Genomic DNA, 26628 nt, shown 5'->3' on the forward strand with positions numbered 1-26628 from the left:
CTAACATGTAAGCAAGCTGGCATCCTTGCTGGGTATTCAGTTAGCCGAGCAACACATTAATAAGAGAATTCTGAGTAAAACCAAAGTTACTTTCCCTAGTAACTAGTTACTCTGAAAGTAACGAGTAAGTAACCGAGTTCAAAATGTCTTCAAACCCATGCCCCAAAGGCACTCTGTAACTTAGTTCAGCATGAATCTACAGATCAGAAAAGGAGATCATCTTAAATAATCTCAGTGTCTCTTGTTGATCTGTTGTGAGGCCAAAATGTTTATGAAGATGATCTTTATTAGCCATTACACTAAAGTTTTCAGAAAGCACTTCCATTTGCAGAAGAAGTCAATTTTGCTCGTTTTACCTTCAAAGTCAGAAAATGACACCATAAATGGCTCCTGAGTGAAGGAACATACACATGTCTGCACAAATTAGACTCATTTGATAACTCAAATAATTTATACAAAACGGGGTCCTGGTGTATCAGGAGTGTGATCTCCAGCCTCAGAGCATCATCGTTTGAATTAACAATTGTTCGTCCAAAAACGTTAAGAAACTGTAGCCCTTGTACAAGTACATCCAGGTACATAAAGTCACAATGTGTGCTCAAATAACGGTTGAATAAAACACATTTCATGCTGACAAACACAGTGCCGTACAAAATGACAGCAGTATAAGAAGAACAGCAAGACTAAAAAATATTTTTGATATAAAACACCCTAGAAACACGCTCTAAATAAAAAGCTACCAAAATGGCGACATCCAGTTCATGAGTGTTTTTCAGCTGCGTGGGTAATTTTTCAATTCTGTACACTGAGTAAAAAAAAAAAAATTAAGAAAGAAATGAAGCAAAAACTACAAAAACAGTACATAGCACTTCAATTTAAACACATTACTCTTTCACATTAAAATTTGTGTTTTACTTCCGAGTTTGAAAGTATATAGGCACAGTAATTTCATCCGTGAGCCATGTTTCGTCAACACCGTCCCCCTTGTCCTTCCCGGCTCTGCTTTACTTCTCGGACAAGGTCGCGGTCTCTCTTTTCCAGATGCCACTGTGGAGCCACGAGCTGCCAAACATCAAAAAAATAGCGGGCTCTCAGTCGCAGCTGAAGTGAGCTTTCTTTTAAAAAAATTATCAGGTCAGTAAGACAATAAAACATCACTTAACTATTCTCAAGAGTCTCCCGGATGGCAACCAGGAATATTCATACAAAGATGCCGCCTGTTATGCAGGAATATTCCAACTCTGAAGGGTTTCATTCCAAAGCTCTGTGTTGAACGCACATATTTTGTCTGAATTTCAGCACAATTAAGATACTCCTAAATCTCTATTTACAGGCACACACAAGAACATCTTGGTGCATACTTGTTTTAAACATTTGGGGTATATTAAATAGTCACATTTACACTTTGATAGAATGGTACGAGGATCGGCCACAACATTAAAACCAGACAGGTGAAGTGAACAACATTGATCATCTTGTTATAATTTTCAGCAGGAAGATTTTAAATTTACTTTGAAACCCACCCACTCATCTGTTTTCGGGTCCGGGTCAGAGCTTCTAGCAATTCCAGGAAGCTCTGACCCGCTACATGGTAATGGCGTTTCCCGATGGCCGCGTTCTCCCACAAAAAGTGCTCATAAGCATATGAAGAAGCGCAGAAAACAACCAACGGTACTCAGTTTGGGACAACAGACACCTGAAGAGACCATAGAAGAGTAGTCCCTCCTCTTAAAGGGTCTCAATCCGAACTCTCAATCCAAATCGAGCCCAACTCAAAACCTACAGAAAACATGCAGCAATCCGAGGACCTGCAGCAGGGCAGATCCGTGAAGGTTTTCATGGCTCAAGAGGGTCGTGCACATTATTCAGCTGGTGGTTTTAATGATGTAGCTGACCAGGTTATATAAATGTGTGCATATATACCAAATTTATTATTCAAAATTTTTTTCTCCAATAGAGACATTTAGAGAAACAAGTTCATTATCATAACCACTGAGGCTTTGACAAAAGTCTGTATACGAATTTCTCATCTTTCTATAATCATGTTTAGACATGAATGTAAATAATGTTCACAACTCCAATATTTGCCCAAAATCCGTTAAAGATTTAAGTCTAAAATATGGCCTCTTTTTCAAAGAAAAGCCGAGACGATGAAAAAAGCGTGATGGCTGATTTCCAGTTTCAGAGTCACGTGGTTTGACTGTCACGACTGACTGAGACACCGGAACAGAAGTCAGCCACTGTTTTCTTAATTTTATGATCAGTACCTGTACTGCTGGACCTCAGTGATCATTTTGTTCTAATAAATACTGACAAATAGGGCTTAAAAAAGATATTACTTTGAATCTTCTTGTCAGTATTGCAGCAGATCAAGAAAACTCTGAATTCTTACACATCTGTAAGTTTAACACATGAACGGACTTAAATAATGTTGTTCGGTTAGTTTTACTTTCATGCCAGGAGTTAAACTGTAAAGAGCGGTTTAATTAAATATTTTACAGCTGCAGCAGAGAACCTGTCAGTGCCATCTTCCTCTGGGCATGTCCACATCGGGCACCAGGTCTTCATTCAGATAAATCTACTTGGTTTGTATCTCTGCTGACACCTGTATTTGTATTTAATCGGGATAAGTAAACCTTTTTTGTTTTCCTTCAAAAAAATGACCAGCTCTGCATATTAGATACCTCATTTTGGAGTGAAACTCTTCGACCTGTGATGTGGCAGAAAACAGGAAATATACAGAATAATATCAAGTTAGCACCATCAGTGCAGCAAAAGGCATTCGACTCGTGGAGGCTTGGCCTGGTTCCACTCATGGCTGGAAGTAGAGGACTTCGCGGTGTTGTTTAGCTCTGTGATAAACTCGTCCGGATCTGACGAGTTCTGATGAGGTGTGAAAGCTCTGGGACGTCCCCTATTTCTTCAAACACTGGTACATCAATGCCCGTGGATTCAACACGTAGCGCTCGGAGTTGAGCAACTTGGTGAGATTCTGTGGCACGTGGGGCCGGGGCGCCATGTAGGACATGCCGGGGCTCACCGCCATCACCTCGGCAATCTTCTTCTTCATCTCACTTATCTCCCTGTCCTGCTTCATCACCTTATCTGTCAGAGGAAGGTGTAGATGTAAGGAGATAGATACTGAATGAGCTGCAACGCATAGGATTTCTGTTATTTCTGCACTCGAATGTAAGCTGAGCAAGATTTTCTCTGTCCGTGCAAAATCCCCTTAATCTTAACCTTAAACTCAAATCGAGGTAATAAGCTAGATGGATTATTCAAAGAAGACTTTATCTGAGCAGAAGTAGTCTAAACTCATCGCTAAGATTCGTGGTATCAAGGGTGTTATCTACATTTGGCTGAAATTCCCCACAAGGAGGAGAAGTGGTCGTGTGAGGTCTGACAACTGAAATGTTAAAACACCCTCTATTAAACCACAAAATCATTGGGTTTAATTTAATGGATTTTTGGTCGAATGCCTGAAATCAGATCTGCAGTTTAGCACAGCTCTGACATTTCTCCAGCCCTGAGACTGGCAGTAGGATTACAGTAGCCTGTCACCTCTAGAGGCTAGGGTTATGTCTCCACCTGCTCTCAAACTGGGAACATTTCACATGTTAAGTGAATGTGTTAACCACTACACCACAGAGCCACTTTCATAGTCTCTCACTAACCATTAAAAGCATTTGCCAAAGACAATACAAAGGAAAAAATTAAGCTAGTGCAAAACTTTTTCTTTCTAATGGCCAGGAGGGGAATGCACGGTGAACAGCTCTCAGCAGCCTCGCTCTGTCACCTCAGCACACACTTTCTGATGTATATGCAGTCTCAACTGATAGTTTCAGGTCGTACTGATGAAACAAGAAGTTCACTTTGTAAATAAAGGTCCATGTTAGAGTCAGACAGCAGCATCATCCATGGTACGCTCAGAGGCTTGACCATCTGGTACCCTCAGTTTTTCAGGCAGATCAACCTTGAGGTTAAGGTAACAGGGATTTGAACACCTACTGTATCTTGGACGTCTATGCTGACAACAATACCCCATCAGCCTTTTACGACTGATGGGTAAAAAGCTGAAATGCCAAAACTGCTTCAAATCGGGACTTCATTAACCAATCGGTAACATCATGGCTGCATCCATCTTTTATACTTTCTATGCTACTGACAAGTGGCTTAAAGGAAGATTACAGAAGTTCTTGGGGATAATACGCCTCATCGTATTATCCTAATCATACGCAGTGGCACTGATGAAGCCATGTAAGCATGGTCTAGTAGTTTGTATATTACTTAACATTAGCTTTTTACTACTGCCAATTGGATTCAAGCTTCCAAAATACAACATATAAACAAAAGTACTGGAGCAACTACACACTACACCTACAGGAACTGCTCAGCAATGGAAACCCATGCTATGAAGCTCCCACTATCACTAAGCTCTTTAGAACAGCTCATTCTTTCTTTTACAATTGCTTGTAAAGGCAATGTCACTGAACAAAAACTGAACTCAAAGATTATGAGGTGTGGCCCAATACTATTGTCTATGTAATTTATCATAACTGGCATCAATTTGTGAAGAATTTGTTTCCAAATATGTTTTTCTGTATTTAGTGATAACCCAAAAGTAATCAATTTGGCTTCTTTTTTTTTTTTTTTGAGGGAACCACGACAATGCTAAAAGAAAAACATTAAATAAACAATTTTTAAAAATCCCAGCAGTCACACGGTGGTGCTATTCAATCCGACTCACAATTTGCCCCACATATCATAGTTTACTTTTCCTTGACAGTAATTTCTAATCTAATGGCAGTTTGCAGATCAAACTGAAGAAGGGGAAAAAACACAGTGATGTAAATCAGGGATGTCAAACTGATTTTACAGTCCGTTTAAAGCATATCATATTTGATACATGCGTTTTTGAGACTTTTACATCATCAGTATGATTTTTAACTAATTAATATATAACATTTTTCCCCAGAGGGTTGACTAAACACTTCATTTTCAAACAAATTGAATTTTCTGGCATTTATGTCATGGTTCAGGATTTAACGGATTAAGTGTGAATAATTTTAACTAGACACCGAATCCCTCAGAGATCTTAATATAAGAAAAACGGTAGATCTTCTACATGATAAAGAAATTGCTGAAAGTCATCTGACGACTCTTTGAGCATAAACTGTAAGAAATAAATGTATAAAATTACAGAAGAAATTCTGGTTAGTCACTGTCCAGACTGTCCTGTAATTATAAAATAGGTTTTGCTAAGTCACAGAAAATATATTTTCTTTTGGTTTTACATTAATGTGGACCCCTTTCTGTCATTTAATAGTTTATCTATCACTTAAGTACTTTGGTGTCGTATGAATGCCAGTGGGGGAGGTCTTTATCTATATGAAAAACCTGTAAAACCTCTGAAAATACAATAAAAGTCCCAAATTTATGTCATAGTATCCTTCACATTTTCCAAAGCTGTCAGGTGGGTTTGACACCCCTGATCTAAATTAATATCAGAAATAAGTATATCAACCTTGGGCGATTTCTAGCTGTCTGCGGGCATCTCCCAGCGCAGAGAAGAGGTCCAGTTTGATGCGAGTCTCAGCGCTCAGGTTGTACTCCAGATGTTGAGCCTTTTCCTGCATGGCTGACAAAGTGGACAGCAGCATATCTGTCTCTTTTTCCACACAGCGGTACTTTCCCAAAGCCTGAGTCCAGAGAACACATTAGCGGTAAGAATAAGTGCAAAACATCAAAATGCCAGTAGTAATTCCTGCAGCGACCACCTGTGGGAGTTGGTGCTTTGGTTTCCTGAGTATCTTTTTCTTTTTTTTGTATTTCAGACAGGCACAGTTTACGCTCAGAAAACCAATGCACCACACACATAATTACTTCCAAACAGTGATGACGGCCAGCCAGCCATTCAAAAAACATAAAATCTGCAGCACATTATCATTAAGATATTTTGAAAGATGACTCTTTCTAGGTTAACAATTTGCCTTTTGTGAAAGGTGATAAAAAAGTGTAATGTTTTTATGAAAGACCTGGCTTCTAGTACAGCATGCTCCATGGAAAGTATGCCACTAAAATGACATCAAATACCACACAGAACCACAATTTACACACCTAATGTCACACAAAAACACCCATACAGTAATGCTGCATACTGATGTGATGACAGAGTGCATTATGGTGACTGCAGGCCAAAATAAAATGGATTACAAAAAAAATGCTCAAGTTCCTCAATGAAAACCATTCTGTTTTCTTAGGGAGTTAAACACACAAAAATCAGAAACAGCAAATCAAACGGCAAAAGAAGGACTTCATGACCAAACTGAGGACAACCGAGCACTGGATCACTTGAGACTCACAGACACTTAAATGCACAAGTTCATTCCCAAATAGAGTAAAAAGATACCTCAACATCACTCTCTAGATCTACCACACGACTGTCTTTCACTTGATACTCCAGTTGTAGTTGTTTGTACTCTGTCTCTAGCTCTTTAACCTTTTTCCTTAACATTTGGGTTTCACAGTGTTCCTGCCTGGTGTGGGAAACGGAGAAAATGAGAGCGTTTGAGCAGTGACAGAGAGGCTTTGGCGGGAACTGAAGACCAGTTTCCACAGAAAGAAACAGAACATTTGATTTGCATTATAAACACTGCTGTTTTCTCTTTCAATTATTTTGAACACACACACGAGAGATTTCTTTAAAAGAAGTAACTGCTTATGGTAAATTAAAGAATCATCTGTTTTCTTGCAGAGAATTAGAGGAAAAGATCAATGTCACTCTTGGTTAGCTTAGAGCTAAGACAGGAACGCGGGAAAAGCAGCTAGCTCGGCTTTGTTCGAAGATAGCATACGCTCTTTGGCCACTCAAGTACGCCTGTTCAACAGCTCATTAGCGCAAATATCTCATCAGCCAATCACATGGAAGCAACTCAGTTCATTCAAGCTGGCAGATACATTCAAAGAGATCAGAATGAAGAATAAAAGCAATAAAAGTCACTTTGTTTATAGCACAGCGAATGGTGCCTGTATTTCAGAAAGTGATGATCTACTGGAATTTTCCCACACAACCATCTCTAGGGTTTACAGAGAATATCAAGAAGAGAAAATATCCAGTCAGTGGCACTTGTTTTTTAAAACGTGTCAACCCTGTATTGGACTATTTCTTGGCTAACCTTTAGCGAAAGAATGCCAAATTAAACGGTAAAGTGTCGGTTAGCATGGTTTTGGTCCCACAGGTTTCAAGACTGGTAAATGTATTCCCAACCAGTTGGTGAGTGGTTGTAAAGCTGTTCACAAAGGATGCTGCACTGAAAACCTCTTTCAATTGCTTTGATTACTAGCAGGTTGCCATGGTCGCCCCTAGTTTACATGGAAGTCGCTGACTTGCCTGCAAATGCTGGATAACTATTTACTGTGCTGTAGTGGAACTTCAAAAACTGCGACATAACCCAGAAATGGAGTTCAGTGACTTTCTAAGAAAATGTTGTAACAACATATGTTGACCCAACATGTATTTATGTTTCTAGGGAGGTTACACCATAGGCTGCAGTATAAGATTTCAGTGGAGGTTGCAGTTACGACATACCTATGGCACAGACGTCCTGCTGAATCATAATTCTTGCTGTAAGGATGACCGTGGCAATCTGTGAGCAACCAAAGCAGCTGCAAGGTAGTTTTCTTTGTAGCACTCTCTTTGCAACCGATTTCACTGACCGACTCCCAGCAACTTCATGCTGAGCAGTTAAGGAATACACATTTTTACTTAGCAAGTGCTGGTTGCCAGAGGGCCACCGGCTGGTCTCTGGGCCTGCGTGACTGAGGCTTAAGGTCTAAGTGATGACTGGCAGCCTTCTTAACCTCTGAACAACGCAAGGCTAACTGGCTAAGGAAGGCTACTCAAAATAATGTTAATCTCCTCATCTAACTCTCAACAAGAAAGCAAGTAAACATCATTTAAACCAAATGTTTGGCCGCATGCTTACAGCAACATTTAACTCAGAGCATGTTTCAGGAAATATAAGAGGGAATTTAAAAGTGTGGGTTACCTGTTTGTTAGACTCCGTGCTGTGCTCGCCGCCTCCTCCAGTTTTTGAGCCTGAAGCTCAGCCAACTGCTTCTCAGCAGAGAGTCTGGCCTCTGCCTCTGCTCTGGTCTTCTTCTCCAGCATCACACAAGTCTGCTTGTCCCTCTGCTTGTTTTTAGTTAGGCACAGAATCCTGAAGGGATGACATTAAAGTGGTTTTAAATAAGTTGCAGAAAAAGAGCAGCAATATGTGGGTTACTGCCACATGCAAATGGACTCGTTTGAGATCAGCGTCAAGCATACTTCAAAAACAGACATAAATGTTAAACAGGTTTCTTATCATCCTTGTAGTTGTTGTAGTCACTGGAGAGCACCTTCCTTTAAAAAAACTGGAGCATGGCTTATCAAAGCTGGTGGTGCTGATCAAAACTGCATAACATGCTCTTCTCAAATGCGATTTTATAGCCTTTGGCTGCTGGACGTGGCTTTGATGTGGTAAATGTGTTAGGAGTACCTCTGTAGTGGGATAAAATAACTAACTGAGCCTCCCTCCCCCCATTTTTTTTTTAGCTCTAAATGTGCTTAGAGTGATAATCTGAGTCACATATTGGAGGAAAAGGAGGAGTGGAAACATAATTTGCATAAAAAAAACATAAAAAAGTAGATACTGTGGCAACGTACAGGTAATAAAAATGGTTTGTGTGACAAAGCAGGTCTGCAGCAGTGCAGCTGATCAGCAAAGTCAGTGATCTCATCATATTCTCTTTTATATAGTGATATACTATACTTCATTCATACAGCACATTCACCTGATCTGATATTGTAGCTTTACACACAAACCTTTTCTTTTTCTTGTGCAGGTTTTTAATTCTACAGTGACAGTTAAGTTCAAATCTTTTGCTTTGTTTCATGGACAGAAGAAACAATTTCATTGTCACTTTAGGTTTGGATAAGATGGGATAAACATTTTTTCATATTTACTGACAGTAGCTACAGTATTTTAAGTACTATAAAATCCGGTTTTGTGTGATAACAACTGGACACTCACTTGCTCTGGAGAAGCATGTTGGACTGTCTGAGCAGGGAAACCTCTGGTCTAAGGCTCCTCTCGCTGTTGGTCAGGTTGCAGATGTGACTTCGAAGCTCCTGTTCGGTCTGCCTGCTCGACTGCAGCTCACTCTTCAGCCTCCTCAGCTCCTGCTCCAGCCTTCAAGATAAAAAACAACATTTTAGCACTGCTGTAAGCATCACCCGAGTCAAGCTTAGCTAAATACTTACTTGCTTGTCTGTTCAGTGTGGTAACTCTGAGCTGCTGTGGCACTCTTTTCTGCTGCATCCCTGTTGGGGCTGACTGTTTTGGAGCTAGACCTGTGTTTCTTCTCAGTCCTTCCCGCAGGAGGTGAAGGAGTATTTGAGCTGCTTCTTCTGACTTTTGGTGAGGAGTTCTTAGCTGCTCGCGTTGCTTTGCTGCCGTGCTCCTCTTGAGGTAGATTTTCTGGAGTTGTTGATGATTCCGGTCCTCCTGTGCTGCTGTGCAGCAGATCTTTGGACTCACCCACACTGGGTTTGGATGATGACGACGATGACGATGGTGGCCGGCGGTTTGGTTCGGCTGACCTCACCTCCTGTGACCCTTTCTCTGTTGCTCTCTCCTCACTGCGGATCTGGAGGCAGTCCACAGTGTGTGCCTCATCTTGGGCCAGCACAGCACCGTTCTGACACTGATACTGACTCGACTCAGGCTTGACTTTCCATTTGGAGGCTGTAAAATCAAAACAGGTCAGTTTTAGGAGTCTACTATGGAGCTCAGAAACATCTAGGATGAGTAAACATTTATGGCTATCCTCACTTTGGTATGAACTAACATTTAAAACTTTAAACAGGGCCAGCATCAGTCACTAGAATTACTTATTAATCACAATGAATTCTCACTGACTTAACCCAACCAAAATATTTGCCTGCAGTCCTTTCACTGATCCTATGGAGTGATAAATAGGTTCTCCACTGCTTTGCACAGTTTACACCAGGGATGTGTCAAATCCATTTTACATCATGGGGCACACACAGCCCACTTTGATCTTAAGTGCACCCGAAACACCCCTTTCTGTCAGTGTAAAGAAGTTTAAATACACATTTAATCCCTCAGATACCTTAATATAAGAAAAACTGTGTTTTTCTTATATTAAGAAAATCTCAGTTCTTCTATATGATAAAGAAATGTTGCTATAGTGAAAAAAAGTCACTTGACAACTCTTTGAGCTTAAATTGTAAGAAAAACATGTGTGAAATTCTAATGAATGCCAGTGGGGGAGGTCTTTATCCATAGGAAAAGCTGTAAAACTTTTTAAAAGTCCAGCATAAGCTGGTTGAGAAAATGGGTGGATTTATGACGGGGACCACATTTTTTCATATTAGCATTATGTTGTTTTCAGTAAGACACGAAAGAAATAATTTGCTCTGTAAAGTGTGGGGTTATAAATTAAGATTCTTATTTAGACTTACTTTGGCCACCACAGGATTTTGAACCACAGTGGTTTCGACTTGCATCTTTTATATACAGTCCAAATCTCACCAGTACTGACTAGTAATGTGTGCCGAGTTTGTAATTAGTAAAATAGCCAGAAAATGAAAACATGGGGAGACATGACTGTTTAAAAAAAAAAAAAAAAGCAAACAAAATCTACAACTTAAAATGTCAAATGTATTTTTTATAATGCACGTATTGAAAATTTTTTTTGTCAAAATTGTTTTAAAAATGTCAATTTTTGCACCTTTGCTTCTTATTCCTTTCCCTTCATCTCTGTCCATGTTAGTTTCTCCCCCTATCATGTAATTACCATATTAAACGATACATTTATACATCGGTATGCAGCACTTATCTATTTTCAGAAGCACTCTGAAATATTTTGATAGCACAAAGCGTCAAACAGTTGCAGTAACAAGAAGATTGCTTACTTTGTTGTGCCAGCAGCAACACATCATGTTCTAGGAGGTTATTAAATACAGTTTCAGCTTGGGACTTTTACTGTCTGCGTCTTCTCAGCGAACTGACTCACAAATGTATGTTGTAATCACCTGACTGAGTGGCTCCATAAGTGGAGATTGTAATAAACTGTCAGCTTGAAAACAAGAACGACCGAAACCAAAAGAAGAGTGAAAAACCCTCCAGATAGTAAGAATGGTAGGTAGATGGTGCAGGTGCACAGACTCACTGCTGCTGCCATCTGTGCCTGTCTTGGGATAAACCTGCAGGCCTGGGGGGAGCGAGTGCTGAAGGAGGTGCATGTGGAAGTCATTCTCACTCTGCACTGCTTTCTGTATGCGCAGCTTAAAGATGTTGGTGAAGTAGCAGGTGGCATCAAACCCCAGATAAACTACAGGATATCCAATACTGAAAGTGAATACAAGGCAGTTAGAATAGAATAGAACAGCCCTTTATTGTCATTGTACATGTACAAGGAAATTGTGGGTGCTCCACATTAACTGTGCCGGAATAAATTATAAATATTAGAAAGTAGTCAGTATATAATATTTCAGTGATGAAATATTAAATACTAAATCTAAACTTTATACATTTTGTATCAAATAAACATACCAGTGAGCGGCAAAAAGATGGGACAGGTTGGCATGTGAGGTTTTAAGGTCTTTGAGTCGAAGTGAAGCCTCTGTGTACACGAGCAGGATCCACAGAGACACAGTTGATATACAGATGCCCTTCTCTGAGGAAAAATAATCAGATGAGAAGAAAATTACTAATAAATTTAAATAAGAGAATATTTTTAATTTTATGAGATGAAGAAAGTTGGGCAGATTTTGCCAAGTGGATGATAATTGTCATACTCACCTGTGTGCCATATGTAATTGAATAACACATAGGTGCTCGCCACAAAGAACAGCCAGTGCAAAGGAACAAAAATTAAACAAAAGATGTCCAGAGTGAAGGCAGCGCAAACAAAAACAACACAAATAACCTGCAAACAAAAAGGGAAAGAAAGAAAAACAACAACAACAACAGGAAAGTAAAATGTGAGTAATTCACTGAAAATAGAAGAAAAGCCATGTTCTTGTTCACTGCGTGAAGCCTACTACGCATCACTGGCTGGCTTATCATCATCAGGGCCAGTGCACAGAATATGAAATCACACACAGCAGGAGTCCTCACCAGCCCATGGCAGTGGAAAGTGGTGTACACGCTCCCAAAGAAGAGCCAGCACGGCCACAGGTACTCCAGTCTGAATTCAAGGATGAAGTCTGCCAGCAGCACCAGTGTCCACATCACCATAAACTTCAGGAAGGTGTACGCGCTATAAAGACATGCAGACATTATTAAAAAGAAGAAGGAAAAAATCAATCCTCCTTCATTATTATTATTTCACTTTGAGCTCATGGCAAACAAACGTGCCTCTTCCTCTGAATCCAGTAAATAAAGGCTGTCAGATAAAGCACCAGATACTCACACACAGCCCAGTATGAGACCAAACTGCAAAAACGGCATTAACCTCTAATTGAGCCAGCTGTGTCTTAAAAATACAGTCCTTCCTTTTAAGCAGGGCCACTATAACAAGAACAATGACTGTTCCCTCATTTTATTAGGCAGCCGCAAGCCAAACAGGAGCTGTGGTTTTCCTCCTTTGTTCTGCTCATCCATAGCCTGCTATCACATCACCCCTTCTTTGTTTGGTAACCATGGCAATATTTCATCTGGAGGAGAGAGGGAGCACCACAGCATCCTTCTGCAAGTCCACAACAGCCTTTTAATTTTACTTATAAAGAATGCATTTCAATTAATCTCACTTGTATTTATATTATAACTAACTGCTAACTGTGCAGGTTGTTCTACAAAAAATTAAAAAATAAATTAGAATCAGCTGGGAGAGGGCTTTTAAACAGCATATTAAATCCATCCTAGAAGCCCAATATAGTCTTTTTTATTATCTTATTCTCCTTGAGTAGCATGCTTAATTGGCCTAATAAAACTCCCAAGCAGAGCTGATGTAACTTTAGTTCTCTATATGATGTTATTGAAATAGCGCCCTTTATTGTATTTAGCACTATCACTAAATATAATTACCAAACAAGCTAGTGAAGTGTAAAGGAATCACCACAGCGTCTTTAATTCTCCAATCAAGTTCTTATCTGCTTTGTAGTATTTCCAGTAGTGTAATTCAATTATATGTGTTTGTGTTTGTGTGAAATCACTGCACACAAAGAGCAAGAAATATAATATGTGACTGGCACACAAAATAAAATAGGACGTCTAAATCTCAAAAATAAACACAATCTCTTGCATGTGTTGTTTTTTGTGGAAAGAAAGAAAGAAAGAAAGAAAGAAAGAAAGAAAGAAAGAAAGAAAGAAAGAAAGAAAGAAAGAAAGAAAGAAAGAAAGAAAGAAAGAAAGGTGCACAATGAACAGAAAAAGTGGTGTTCCGTTCTTATTTGCGTGTCTTTTCTTGTCTGGACTCAGTCTAGACGCTTCCAGATTTTGTGTGCCAAATAAGCCAAAGAGGAATGCGCGTTTGTTTCTATTTTTCCAAAGGACGAATGGAAATAAATAAACAAAACGCAATGTGGCCGTGTTAATTTCACGCGCGATTAAGAGTGGGGGATAGAGCAGGCAGTGAGAACGCAGATGAGACGAAAGTAGGCCGACGTCAACTTGCACAGCTTCTGTTTTTATTCTGTAAACAAGGCGGGCTGAAGTAACCCGGTGCAACATTTGCGCCTTAATTCCGCCGCACTGAGGCTAATCAAAGCGCCACGCTGGCTCATTTAGGATGTGAGGGGCGGATGGAGGTGATGGGATGCGAGTCAGACAGGTGAGCGGGATGACGACGGCTGAAATCTACACAAAGACGGCCACCACAACAAAAGCAGCCGCCGGGCGCCGCGGCTCGCTACCTTTCAGACAGCTTCTCCGTGATTTTCAGCTTTTTCATCTTCCGTAGCCTGTTCGCGTCCACATAACGTTTCTTCATCTTATGGCTTCTGCTCCCCGCGTGCTGACGTTGGACACACTGCAGCAGAGGCGACAGCGACGGGGGATAAACGACAGAGCCGAGAGGAAAGACAAAACAGCCCGGCTCCCTCTTTGTGGATGAGGATGCTCACTTCAACCTGTGATGATGTCTGCGAGCAAATGTAGAGGACCGACACTTCTGCGCATGCTCAGTGGAGGTTGTACCTACAAGCGTTTATCGCAGAAGGGGAGCAAATCAACACACTGTACACATGTGTTCTGTTAATTATGACACACACTGCACAAAAATACTAACCGGGCTCATTATAAGTTCGATAATAAAGGTGATTATCATTCAACTCTCAGTTTTTTAGTCTCTTTCAGTTCCTTGATTTGGCTTTAAACTGCATAACTTTACTGTTTCAATCCAAAGCGTGTCAAACATCAGGTCCGGGGACCCGGCAAAGACTCCTGTGCAGCCCACTGGACAGTTTGGGAAAATGTGATGGAGGGACTTCTAACTGTATTATAGCTTTCAGGAACTCCCCCTGCAGTAATTAAGTGAGAGATAAACACCGTCTACTATAGAAATTGCTTTTTTGTTTAGTTTGTTTTGTTTTTGTTGTTTTTTTTATTTTGGGGGGGGGGGGGGGGGGGGGGAACGGGACCTTATTGAAATAAAAGCACGAGATTTTCTGCCAATTAACAAAAACTTCCGTTTTTTAATTAGCTACAGGACAGGCTGGGCAATAAGCTATTACAACTTTTTTTGTAATTGTATAGTATCTTACAATGAAAGCTCCAAAAGTTGTGCTGGAAGATGATTTTCATTTACTACAGCAGCATGTCTTTGTCATGTAGAAAATACGGTTGAGACTGCATTACCTTTTTATATTAAAATATCTGAAGGATTAAATGTGGAGTCTACACTGATTTTTGCTGTTTTCACTGGTCTGGTCTACTTAATATAAAACTGATGTTAAATGAGTTGACAGGTGAGACGTTAATTTGTTATAGCAACATTAAGTTAAACGCAAGTAACTTAAATGTCTGTGAAGGTTCTCACAGAGCTCATTGTGAAACCTGGACCCACCCTATCGTGTGATTTCCTGAGGTCAGATGGCCCAGGGTGTGAGTGGGCGTTAAGGCGTCTGGGAAGGGATCTCAAAACTGGATTATAGATGGCAGACAGATACAAACACACCCTATCACACGATAGGGTGTGTTTGTATCTGTCTGCCTGTCTGATCCTCTACCTAATGTGATTAGGTAGAGGATCATCAAGGGGTCCTTTGTCCCTCTTTGGGGGGATACTCCCACTGGGTTTAAATCTGGGACTCTCCACCATTTGACCTTTAAAACTGAAGAAGCTTCTCGGATGAGAGGTGAAACATCTTCAAGCAACTTAAAGAAGTCCAGACGCTTTTCTTTCAAAACTCCTTAGACTAAGTAACTTAAATACACTCCTCGACTGATCTGAAAACGTGAACATCAAGTCAGTTAAACTTCAGGAAATCACTCAGTCTAGTAAGGAAATATAAAACAATGTGAATTTGTTTCACCTGCGTGGATGTGAATGAAAGTGACAACAAGTGCACTGTAGAGGCAAACCGTGAAATGGACACAGTGGACCTGCATGTTTATTACACACTTTGCCATGCTATCCGGTTGACCTGGTGCTAGGAATGGTCAGCAATCTGTCAGCAGGGAAATGGAGTAAAGTGACTGCTAAACCATTTCTGCTTTGGGAAGTTTTCTTTCTTGTTGCCTCTGTGAGAAAGAAATACTTTAACTTCATTTAAATGTAATGTTTGGAGATTTTGTAATTAAAAAAAAACAATACACAAACAAAACAGGGAGATGCAAATAAATGACACAGAAACCATTTAAACAGTAGAAAATCTGACCATGTAGAGCATGTTTTGTAGTGAATGGTCTTTACAGCTAGTTTTTATTCATAAGTCTGAATACAGGAACACATTTTGTGCTCCACTGAAATGTTATGAAACAAGTGTTTACACTGCAAGGGAGTAGATTTATTTTTCCTCAACAGAAATAAACCTGTTTTTTCAAGTAAGATAAGATTACTTTTGTGGAAAGAAATGCAGAAAGTAGAGGAAATAAAAGAGAAAGACTCCCCCTAAATGGTTGTGAATTGAATCATGATGACTGGATATACCACAGATGTAATTTGCCATACTTTGACCAACACCCTGTGTTTGATATATCATTAGCTTGCAGTATTGTTATTACAATTTCTTCATATTTTATTGTATGAATTGTGTGTTTTTGCTTCAAAGGAGAAGTTTGCGGATCTGACCAGTTCTCCATAAGCTGACAAGGATATAGAGAGGAGAAATATTATCAATGCTCTTAATCGCATTTGAATTTTGTAATACCATTTATAGTCATGTTAAAAAGGTCTTTACGGGATTTCATGCAGTTCTGTGGAAAACTAAATAGATACCATGATTCAGTATTTTACAGCAGTAAATTGGAGCAATAGTTTCCTGTATGACTTTATCAGTTACATCATTGCAGAGGAATTTTGGCCTTTGATAATGTTGATAATTATGATTTGCTTCATTGACATTTGGAGACATTGATTTATGCATAGCTCTCTTTAGGTCCCACCACAGCATTTGGACTTTGACTAAACCATCACATCACATTGATTGTTTTCTTGTCCAGCTGTTCTGTTGTAGATTTGCTGCTGTGATTGAGATCACTGTCCTGTCACATGTCCCCAATTTTTTCAGAGCTCTTTCCAAAGTCAGTAAGGTTTCGATAAAAGTCAAACATCAAGGGGTCCTTTGTCCCTCTTTGGGGGGATACTCCCACTGGGTTTAAATCTGGGACTCTCCACCATTTGACCTTTAAAACTGAAGAAGCTTCTCGGATGAGAGGTGAAACATCTTCAAGCAACTTAAAGAAGTCCAGACGCTTTTCTTTCAAAACTCCTTAGACTACGATGACCTGGATGACTGAGAACCTTCACAGACATCTTATTTCTTAGTATGATCATCTGATTCCTCGTGTGAGAGTCTTTGTGGGTTAGGGTTCTCCACCGCTCTTCCCACTCTGTGGACAACATCAACTGCTTCTTCCATCTTCATCTTTGGGTCCGGAGTAATCCTTCCTAGAAGTTCCACCACTTCTTCTCTGATATTTTCATTTGTTTTCTCCTTTTTCCCTTTGATACGGAGACACCATCTTCTTTTGTATCTTTCCTGGCTCAATACACGATCTTTAATATCGTCATTATCTTTTTTTGATTGATTCAATCTCTTATTCCAGGTGTTTTATTTTCTTTTTGCATTCTTGCAGCTCCTCTATATTAAACTGCACCGATTTAGCAATGGAAGCCAGCATGGCGCTATGTTGTTGAATTTGTTTGCTAACTTCGTCCATGCGGTCATCAACACGTTTTCCAAGACTCTCAATAGCTTTCAGTATAGTGTCAGTGGATGTGTTGGAGTCATTATCATTAGCTGTACCTTTTGCTTTTTTCTCCATATGTGGTTTCTCAGGAGTATTATCAGGGGTTGTTAACAGTCTGTCCCTCTTGTTGCTGCTGGAATTAGCTGTTTCCATCGGAGCTGGGTAGTCATGCTCGCTGTTTCTCTGGGTTGTAAAAGGGAGGTTTTTCACTGCCGGAGGTTTCGTGTTGTTGTTTTTCTTCATGTTCGGGCTGAAACGTCGTCAATATAGCTCAAAGGAGTGGATTTTATAACTTCAAGATTAAAACATCGGGACTTTAGTGAGGAGTTCAGACGGATGCGACTGCTCAGTCCGCCATGTTGCCCGGGCTCCCCAACAGGAAGTGATTGCTCTCTGAGCAAAATGCTCAACCTTTAAGTTGTGTCACAGTACGGCTGTGTGCAGGCAAAAGTAGGACCCAAACGCAAACTCACAGAGACAAAAGGTAAACTCAAAAAACACAGCTTTATTGCTGGCGTGGAGTGGGACACGAAAAACAATACAAAATAAACTAAACTGGGAAAACTAAAGCACAAGGAGCCACAGGGAAAAATCACACAGCTATGATGGAGACTACGACACTGACAAAGAGAAACACAGGGCTTAAATACACAGAGGGATAACGAGGGAATGAGACACAGAAGGAGGGCACAGCTGGGAGAAATCAGGACTGGACGAGACAGAGACGCAAAACTAGAAACACTCACATGAGGCATGGACCTTCAAAGTAAAACAGGAAGTATCACACAGAGACGCGAACTAGACACAGTGGAGACCGCAACTAAGAAACAGAGACAAACCATAAGGCAGAGGTCTAAGAACCAAAATACACAGAGGGAAATACTCAGCTTTGAACACAAGAGACTAGACTAGAGGGAGTAACAAAAGACCAACCATGAGAACATAATGCACAATGCAGGGTGACAGAAAACAAGAAACTCAAACATGCAAAGACACACCATAAACAGAACAGAGGGGGCACAGAGAGACATGAAGGGCAGGGGAGACTTAACATGGGTTGAAACACAAGGGGGAACTAATAAGCAAATCAACATAGGAGGCCTAATGAGCTAAACATACTATAAACATCAAAATGAACTAAAACTCAAAACACTGGGTCCTAAGACCCAGGATCGTGACAAGTTGAGCATTTTGCCGAGCAGAGTGTTCAGCTCCTCAGAGTACCGGTACGGGATCCTTCTGAATTTGCCCTCTCTGATCTTTTCTGCCAGCTCTTTTTGGTTGTAAGCAGTAAAAGGAGGCCTGGAGAGGAAAAAGAAAAATGCAGGAAAAACTGCAAGATCTGCTGCCTAACAGTTTGCAGTGGGGAAATCAGCTAAAGTGGAACAGCTGGAAAACTTACGATAAGGCACAGAGTTCGTAGAGCAGACATCCCAGAGACCAAATATCGGACTTCTCGTTGTATGACATCCGGTTTATTTGTTCCTGACAGAAAAAAAAAGAGATTATATTTGTCCCCATTTTTTTTTAATCATGAAGTAAAACAAAGATTAACAAACAAGAATAAAATCAAAAGTTCAGGCAAGGAAAGTTGTAAGCTCAGATTAAACGCTTCAAACTCCAGCAGCATGAAGCCACTCACTGGAGACATGTAGTACGGCGTCCCGACAAACGTCTTTGCAAAGCTGGTGTCATGGTTCAGGATCCTCGCCAGTCACTCCGCCTGTGTGTCCAGTGTAGAACTGGATCAGCAGCTCCTGTGGAAGACAGTACTTCCCCAGTTGTCTCAGGAAGTACATCCTCTGCTGGGTCTTTTTGAGGATGGAGTTGATGTTGGTCTCCCACTTCAGGTCCTGGGAGATGGTTGTACCCAGGAACTTGAAGGTCTTCACAGTTGACACAGGGCTGTCTGATATGGTGAGGGGGAGCAGAGTTGAGGGATGTCTCCTGAAGTCCACTGTCATCTCTATAGTCTTAAGAGTGTTCAGCTCCAGATTGTGCTGACTGCACCAGAGTACCAGCCGCTCAACTTCCTGCCGGTATGCAGACTCATCACCATCTTGAATGAGGCCAATGACAGTGGTGTCATTTGCAAACTTTAGGAGTTTGACAGCCAAGTTCTTGGAGGTGCAGTCGTTAGTGTAGAGGGAGAACAGTAGTGGTGAGAGGACACATCCTTGAGGGGCACCAATACTGAGGGACCGGGTTTCAGAGGTGATCTCCCCCAGCCTCACTTGTTGCTTTCTGTCTGTCAGGAAGCTGGTGATCCACTGACAGGTAGCTGGTGACACGCTGAGCTGGGAGAGTTTGGAGGAAAGAAGTTCAGGCACAATGGTGTTAAAAGCCGAACTAAAGTCCACAAACAGGACCCTGGCATAAGTCAAGGTGTTGCAGGATGTAATGCAGCCCCATGTTCACTGCATCATCAACTGACCTGTTTGCCCAGTAGGCAAACTGCAGAGGGTCCAGCTGGTGGCCTGTAATGTCTTTCAGATGGGCTAACACCAGTCGTTCGAAGGATTTCATGACCACAGACGTCAAGGCGACAGGTCTGTAGTCATTCAGTCCTGTGATGGTGGGTTTCTTGGGAACAGGGATGATGGTGGAGCGTTTGAAGCAGGAGGGAACTTCACACAGCTCCAGGGATCTGTTGAAGATGCGAGTAAAGATGGGAGCCAGCTGTTCAGCACAGGTTTTGAGGCAGGAGGGTGAGACGCCATCTGGTCCGGGGGCTTTCCTGGGCTTCTGTTTCTGGAATAGTCGGCTCACATCCTGAGTGTGTATTCTTAGTTTCAGAGAGGAGGAAAGGGGGGTGAGAGGTGTGGTGGAGGTCGTTGAGTCTGGATTGGAGAGGGTGGTGGTGGTCGTTGAGTCTGGATTGGGGAGGGTGGGGGTGGTCGTTGAGTCTGGATTGGGGAGGGGCAGGGTGAAGGGGGGAGAGGTGGAAGGTGTGTTGGGGGTCAATGTCTGAAGCAATGTCCCTGGGGAGGGGAGGGTGGGGCGTGGGAGTCTGTCCGTCTCAAACCTGCAATAGAAAGTGTTTAACTCGTTGGCCAGGTTTTTGTTTGCTTCAATAGTGGGTGGGGGGCGTCTGTAGCTGGTGATTTCCTGCAGGCCCCTCCACACTGACGCAGGGTAATAATCTGGTCAGCCAGCTCGCACAGTGCGTTGTTCGCGTTGGCCTGTGGAGGGATGTAAACTCCGACCAGCATGAAGGAAGAAAACTCCCGCGGTGAATAAAAAGGTTTACAGTTGATGAAAAAACTTTCCAAGTGTGGGCTGCAGTGTTTCTGTAACACTGTGACATCAGTACACCAACCTTCATTAATGTAGAAGCAGACTCCACCACCCTTTGTTTTCCCTGAGAGCTCTGTTTCGCGGTCCGCCCGGTGAAGTTGGAAGCCCGGCAGATTTAAGACAGCGTCTGGGACTCGCTCACTGAGCCAGGTTTCAGTGAAGCAGAGGGCAGCAGAGCGTGCAAAGTCCTTGTTAGTCCGGTTTAAGAGCAGTAATTCGTCGACTTTGTTTGGAAGAGAGCGGAGATTCGCGAGGTGAATGGAGGGGAGTGCCGTGCGGAATCCTCGCCAACGTAGTTTCACCAGCGCACCGGCGCGACTCCCCCGTCTACGTCTTCTCCAGGAGCCACAGAGAGCTGCTGCGCCTCCAACTAAAATCTCCAAAAAACTTTCCGGGTTTGTGAAAAATGGATAAGAACTATAGTGAGACGACTGCCTGATGTTAAGCAGTTGATCTCTGGAGAAAGTGATGTGGTCTGAGTGACCAAAAGCGCAGAAAATAAACAAAAACTGTCACAGTCTGGCGAGGGCAGACTGTATGAATTGAAAAAAAGGACCCAAAATGCAGACTCCAAGGAACAGGGAACAAAACTTGAATGTTAACAAAAAGCGAGCCGTTTAATATGGCTGGAAAAAAAGGTACAAACAAAGGGCAAGGCAAACTGAAGCAAAATTAACACAAACCTAAACTGGGAAATCTAAACAAACAATAAGAAAAACCTAGACAAGAAACTTGGAAGCATGGCATAGGAAACATGGCGTGGACAACAGACGACCTGACAATCACATACTGAAAACAGAGGACTTAAATACACAGGAGGTGATTAGGGGAAGTGGAGACACATGAGGAAACAGCTGGCACACATGAACATAATGACGTCACAGTGGGAGAGTAAAACTGAACATGATGAACACAGAACACCAGACCTCTTCACAATAAAACAGGAAACATAATGAGACATAGACATGACAACCCGAACTTGACAACGTAAGACACAGACATGAAACGCATGAAGAGCAGGGGAGATTTAACATGGTTGGAAACACGAGGGGAAAATAATAACTAGAAACACTTAGGCATAATAATACAAACTTGATAACATAAGACACGCAGCATGAAACACGAAGGGTGAGGGGAAGCTTAAATACAGGGGAAGAAAACACAAGGAGTCTAATAACCAAATGAACTTAGATAACCTAATGAACAAAATAAACTCAAACTTAAAACGCTGGGTCAAAAGACCCAGGACCATGACAAAAACAAGAAAAGTGATGCAGCGGCTGATGAGACTGGACAGGTCGCTGCCTTCGCAGTACTCCATGACAATGTACAGAGTGGTGTTTGTCCAGTCTATGATGCGGTCGTAGTACCTCACTATGTTTGGGTGCTTGAGCTCCCTCAGCAGGTTCACCTCTGACACCAGCATCTGCTTCTCACTCTCTGCCATGGTGCCATAATCCAGCTCCTTCCACACCAGGATCTACGATACAAACCGGCTTTCTGGTTTCTGGTTGGGTCGTGAGATGATGGTCTTGGAGACAGTGACGTCATCGGTGCACTTGTTGATGTAGCTGGACACTGATGACGTGTACTCCTCCAAGTCAGTGAAGTCGCCATAAGGTGCAGCCTCCCTAAACATGTTCCAGTCAGTGCTCTCGAAACAGTCCTGAAGAGCAGAGATTGCTCCTGCTGGCCAGGTTTTCACCTGCTTCAGAACCGGTTTTGATCGCCTGACGAGTTGTCTGTATGCTGGAATTAGCATAACAGAGATGTGGTCTGAGTAGCCGAGGTGGGGGCGGGGCTCTGCCCGATATGCGCCGGGGATGTTTGTGTAAACAAGATCCAGCGTGTTTTCCCCTCTCGTTGCAAAGTCCACATACTGATGGAATCTAGGAAGCACTGACTTGAGATTTGCATGGTTGAAATCTCCAGCAACAATAAACAGTCCATCCAGGTGTGTATTTTGCAGTTCACAGATCTTTGTATACAGTTCCCATAGCGCTTCCTTAGCATTAGCGCTAGGTGGAATGTACACTCCGATAATGAAAACAGTGGTGAATTCCCGTGGTAAATAAAAGGGTCTGCATCTAACAGTCACAAACTCCACCAGCGATGAGCAATAACTAGAAACTAGCGCAGAGTTCTTGCACCATTTCGCGTTGATGTAAACACACAAGCCGCCACCGCGAGTCTTACCGCACAGAGCTGCATTTCTGTCGGCGCAAAACGAGGCCAGCCCGTTTAGCTGAATAGCGGCGTCCGGTACTCTGTCGCTGAGCCATGTCTCCGTGAAAACAAAGACACAGCAGTCTCTAACCTCACGCTGTGTAGCCTGCTGGAGTCGGATGTAATCCAGTTTATTATCCAGGGAGCAGACGTTGGATAAGATGATGGACGGTAGAGCCGGCCGGCTAGGGTTTGTTTTTAGCCTAGTCAAACCGGCTTTGAATTAACCAGAATTACAGAGATAAAAGTCAAAGAATCGTGGTTATCTGAATCAGAGATCAGAGAATGTCCTTCCCTAAAGACCTAAAGGATCTGGCATCATTTTATTGCTAATGCATTACCCAGTCTATATGAGTGTAGATATCCAACATGTTTATCTCTTCATTGAGAGCTGATGTATTTTCAAAGTAACCCTTGACCCAAAGAAAGGAATTTCCTTCATTGGAATAGGTGAAGTCAGTAAAATAAAATAGTAAAACATAAATATCTAATATCAATATAAAAATTAACATAAAATATTAAGTCATTAATAACTGACCTTTTTAATCTAACGCTGCTCATTTTTAAGGTCCACATTATAAGCTAACAGCTTACATTTTCAAAATTTCTGTAACGCTACAGGCAGGTAGCTACTTGTTAGCGGTTTGAAATAAAGTTTATTGAGGTGGGGGGAGGAAAAAAAAACATGACTGCGACAATATTGCCTCGCGGACTCACGGACAGCAGGTGAGTTTAACCCACAGGTATGCGGGAAGTGTGTTTTACTCACCTTTCCGTCAGCTTTTTTCTTTATTTTGTGGCATCTTCCAAAAGAACCGGAGCCTATCCGGTTGTTCAGTGATGACGCGACGAATCCTACTTCCGGGTCTAAAGTAGTCTGCGTTTAATATGGCTTTTGTGTTGTTAACATGTTTAATGTTATGTATTTTCTTCTATTTGATCTCAAAAAGCTCCTAAAACAGTCAGTGATCCCTGTTGACCTTTTATTACCACTAATCATTTATTTAAGCTCAGTTTTTAAAACCTTACGATGTAACTACAGCCCAGCCCATGCAGCAGTATATGAATGACTAACCTCGTATTGTGGATGGATTATCTCAGTTGTTCTCCTGGCTGAAGTTTGGTCCTTTTACAGCATCCTGCCATGCGATTACATTTGTTCCTGACCACCGAGAACACTCACGTTAACTTTTATCGAGTGGAAAAAAAGTTAGCTTGTTTATATTATGCTAACATAGCTGTGTGTCGCTAGCGGTCACGTAGCACATCATTATATACCAGCTAGCCCAACTTCAGTAACCCTACAAACGTCACTGCTGTTTAGTTTTCTGTCTTCATTTATGCTGGAAGTGATAGCAGAGCTGTACGTTTTAATTTGTTTCCAAAACCCCGCAGTCAGGACATGCTATATTGTATTTAGATAGAAGCTAGCGAGCTAACTCCCTGCTAACTTCTAACTCCGTTAAATGTCATAAATTCCGTTTTCATGGATGCCTGGATGTTAAACTCAATTGTTACACCTGGTAGAGCAGAATGCTGATCATTTTATTAAAGATGAAAGACTTTAGACAGTTTTTCAACTCTCAGTAATGCCATAGGGATCGTTTGATATATGGACCTGCAGCGGAGTTTAGACCCAGACACGGCTAGTGACGTCAGACTGAACAACCGGATAGCTTGAAGAACCGCGTAGTCCTCCACCCGGGACGGCATGTTGATTTGTAACCGATTCTACTGGCGTCCGAAATCCTTGATTGTGATTAGGGCTGGGTGATATGACCCAAAATTCATATCTCGATATTTTTTAGCTGGATGGCGATATAAGATATATATCTCGATATATTTTTTTAAAGCCATAAAGTAAGAACAAAAAGAGAGTTCTTAGTCAAAGCTGTGTCCCAGATGTCACACAGGCACTTTTATTAACATAGAGCAGATGTACATAAAATTTACTCAAAAATAAATTATGAGCATTTATTAAATAATAATGCTCCATAAATAAAAGAAAACAATGTTGTTTTTGTGCATAACAAAAAGCTCACAATTGTGCAGTCAAAATGTAAACTAAAAGACGCTGAGCACAATAACAAAGACAGATTTCACAGCTGCTCTGTTCCCAACTTGTACTGCGTGACTGACAGCCTGGAGTTTGAAATCCGCTTCGCAACCACGTCTCTTATTAACAGGTGCCATTTATGGTCCTTATACACAGTAGGGTAATATTACGTTGAAGCACAGTACGTATCACTCCGCGAGGCTCAGCCGTAATGCTCTGACAATCCATCAAGCGGTGCAGCTCCGTAGCTTACTAAAGTCGTACTAAAACATTTTCTGACAGATTGCTGAGCGCCGTGTTCCACATAAAATCGGTTCGCGGCCATCAAGCACAACCAGAATTCATACATAAGGCGCGCTGTCAACTGTTGAGAAAATGAAAGGATTTTTAGTCCGTGCAGCACCTCTGGGCTGCATGGCGTTAGCGTGGTTAGCTCGTTAGCGTGGTTAGCTAGCTAACACGTTGACGCCGTCCAGCCCCACGCACGGGGCGATGCGCAGTAACTCGTTAACGGAGATTTGCCGTGTCCATCTTGTCGCTTCCTGCAGGTGAAGCGATGGGGAAGGAGGGGGAGTTGTGTTCAGTGAAGGAGGGGCGAGGCTGAGTAACGTTGCGTAAAGACAAAAGTGGACGAAAGAGAGGCAAACTTGCGGCTATATAGTTATAATGTAACATAGACTATATCGATATAAAAGATATTGTCACATCTTATATCTCGTATAAAAATATATCGATATTTTTTAAAAACTCGATATATCGCCCAGCTCTAATTGTGATTGGCCTTGCTCGCTAGTGATGGGTCGTTTGCGAACGAAATGGCTCTTAGAGCCGGGTCTTTGACGTGAACGACGCGCTCTCTCTCTCCCGCAATTTTTTCCGCTTCACTCCGCATGCGAGCCTTGTGCTTTACGCTGGGCAGAGGGGGGAGGGGCGGTAGTTACACTGAGTAGCACAGGAACAGAGCCGGAGGGAGAGAGAGAGAAAGAGAGCCAGGGACAACAACGTCACATTAGAAAGGTATAGTAATCATCCACAACTATTTTCGGTTGCAGATGATAAAGGATTCAGAAAGTTTATTCATGCAGGCCCATATGACAGAGAATATGCATCTTCTTTTTGTTTTCATATTTTAATTGATATTTAATTGTGTTGTGGTTTGCAGTGTTTTGTGTTGTTTCACTTTAAATTTGTAAAAGGAAAAAGCTGAAGATTTAAATAGTTAAAAGTTGAAATGTGAATAGTTGATTTTTGTATTATATGATTTATTTATTACATTTTATGTGGAGTGAATAAATAAAAGTATATTTACAGTGGCCCCTAGAGACAAAGCACATACAAACTTCAAATCACGTACAAACTCTGAAGCACATACAAACCCTGAAGCACGTACAAACTCCAAAACACGTACAAACTCCAAAACACGTAAAAACACGTACAAACTCCGAAGCAAGTAAAAAGTCAGAAGCACATAAAAAGTCAGAAGCATATAGAAACTCAAAACACGTACAAAAGACAACAGAAGTGCTCCAGGATGCTGGGCGCAGTGTTGAGCTTTTGTTACCTAGTGGCTACACAAGCCAGCAAGTACCAACGACCGGATTTGGTGTGTGGTAGTAACAGGTAAAT

At 41.6% G+C, this 26628-nt stretch overlaps 1 protein-coding gene across 1 annotated transcript; it reads right to left on the reverse strand.

Moving 5' to 3' along the window:
• Positions 1–231: 231 nt before the first annotated feature.
• Positions 232–14155, reverse strand: LOC146692113 (macoilin-1). The gene is made up of 11 exons (XM_085432079.1): positions 13925–14155; positions 12189–12330; positions 11871–11997; positions 11622–11745; positions 11239–11417; positions 9305–9788; positions 9075–9233; positions 8049–8219; positions 6410–6536; positions 5525–5699; positions 232–3105 (listed from the first exon to the last, which is right to left on the reverse strand). The coding sequence occupies exons 1-11, from the start codon at positions 13999–14001 to the stop codon at positions 2915–2917; spliced, it is 1956 nt and encodes a 651-aa protein (XP_085288205.1). The 5' UTR covers positions 14002–14155; the 3' UTR covers positions 232–2914.
• Positions 14156–26628: the final 12473 nt, after the last annotated feature.

This window comes from Copadichromis virginalis, linkage group LG15, assembly GCF_057382275.1.
Source record: "Copadichromis virginalis isolate Kocher_CV1m ecotype Utaka linkage group LG15, C_Virginalis_male_GT1.1, whole genome shotgun sequence".
Taxonomy (NCBI): domain Eukaryota; kingdom Metazoa; phylum Chordata; class Actinopteri; order Cichliformes; family Cichlidae; genus Copadichromis; species Copadichromis virginalis.

Coding starts and splice junctions, on each gene's coding strand:
- LOC146692113 (XM_085432079.1), bottom strand. CDS start 14,001: ATGAAGAAACGTTATGTGGACGCGAACAGGCTACGGAAGATGAAAAAG. Junction 11,746..11,870: donor CAATTACATATGGCACACAG/GTGAGTATGACA, acceptor ATTTTTCCTCAG/AGAAGGGCATCTGTATATCA. Junction 3,106..5,524: donor ACAGCTAGAAATCGCCCAAG/GTTGATATACTT, acceptor TTCCTCTGACAG/ATAAGGTGATGAAGCAGGAC.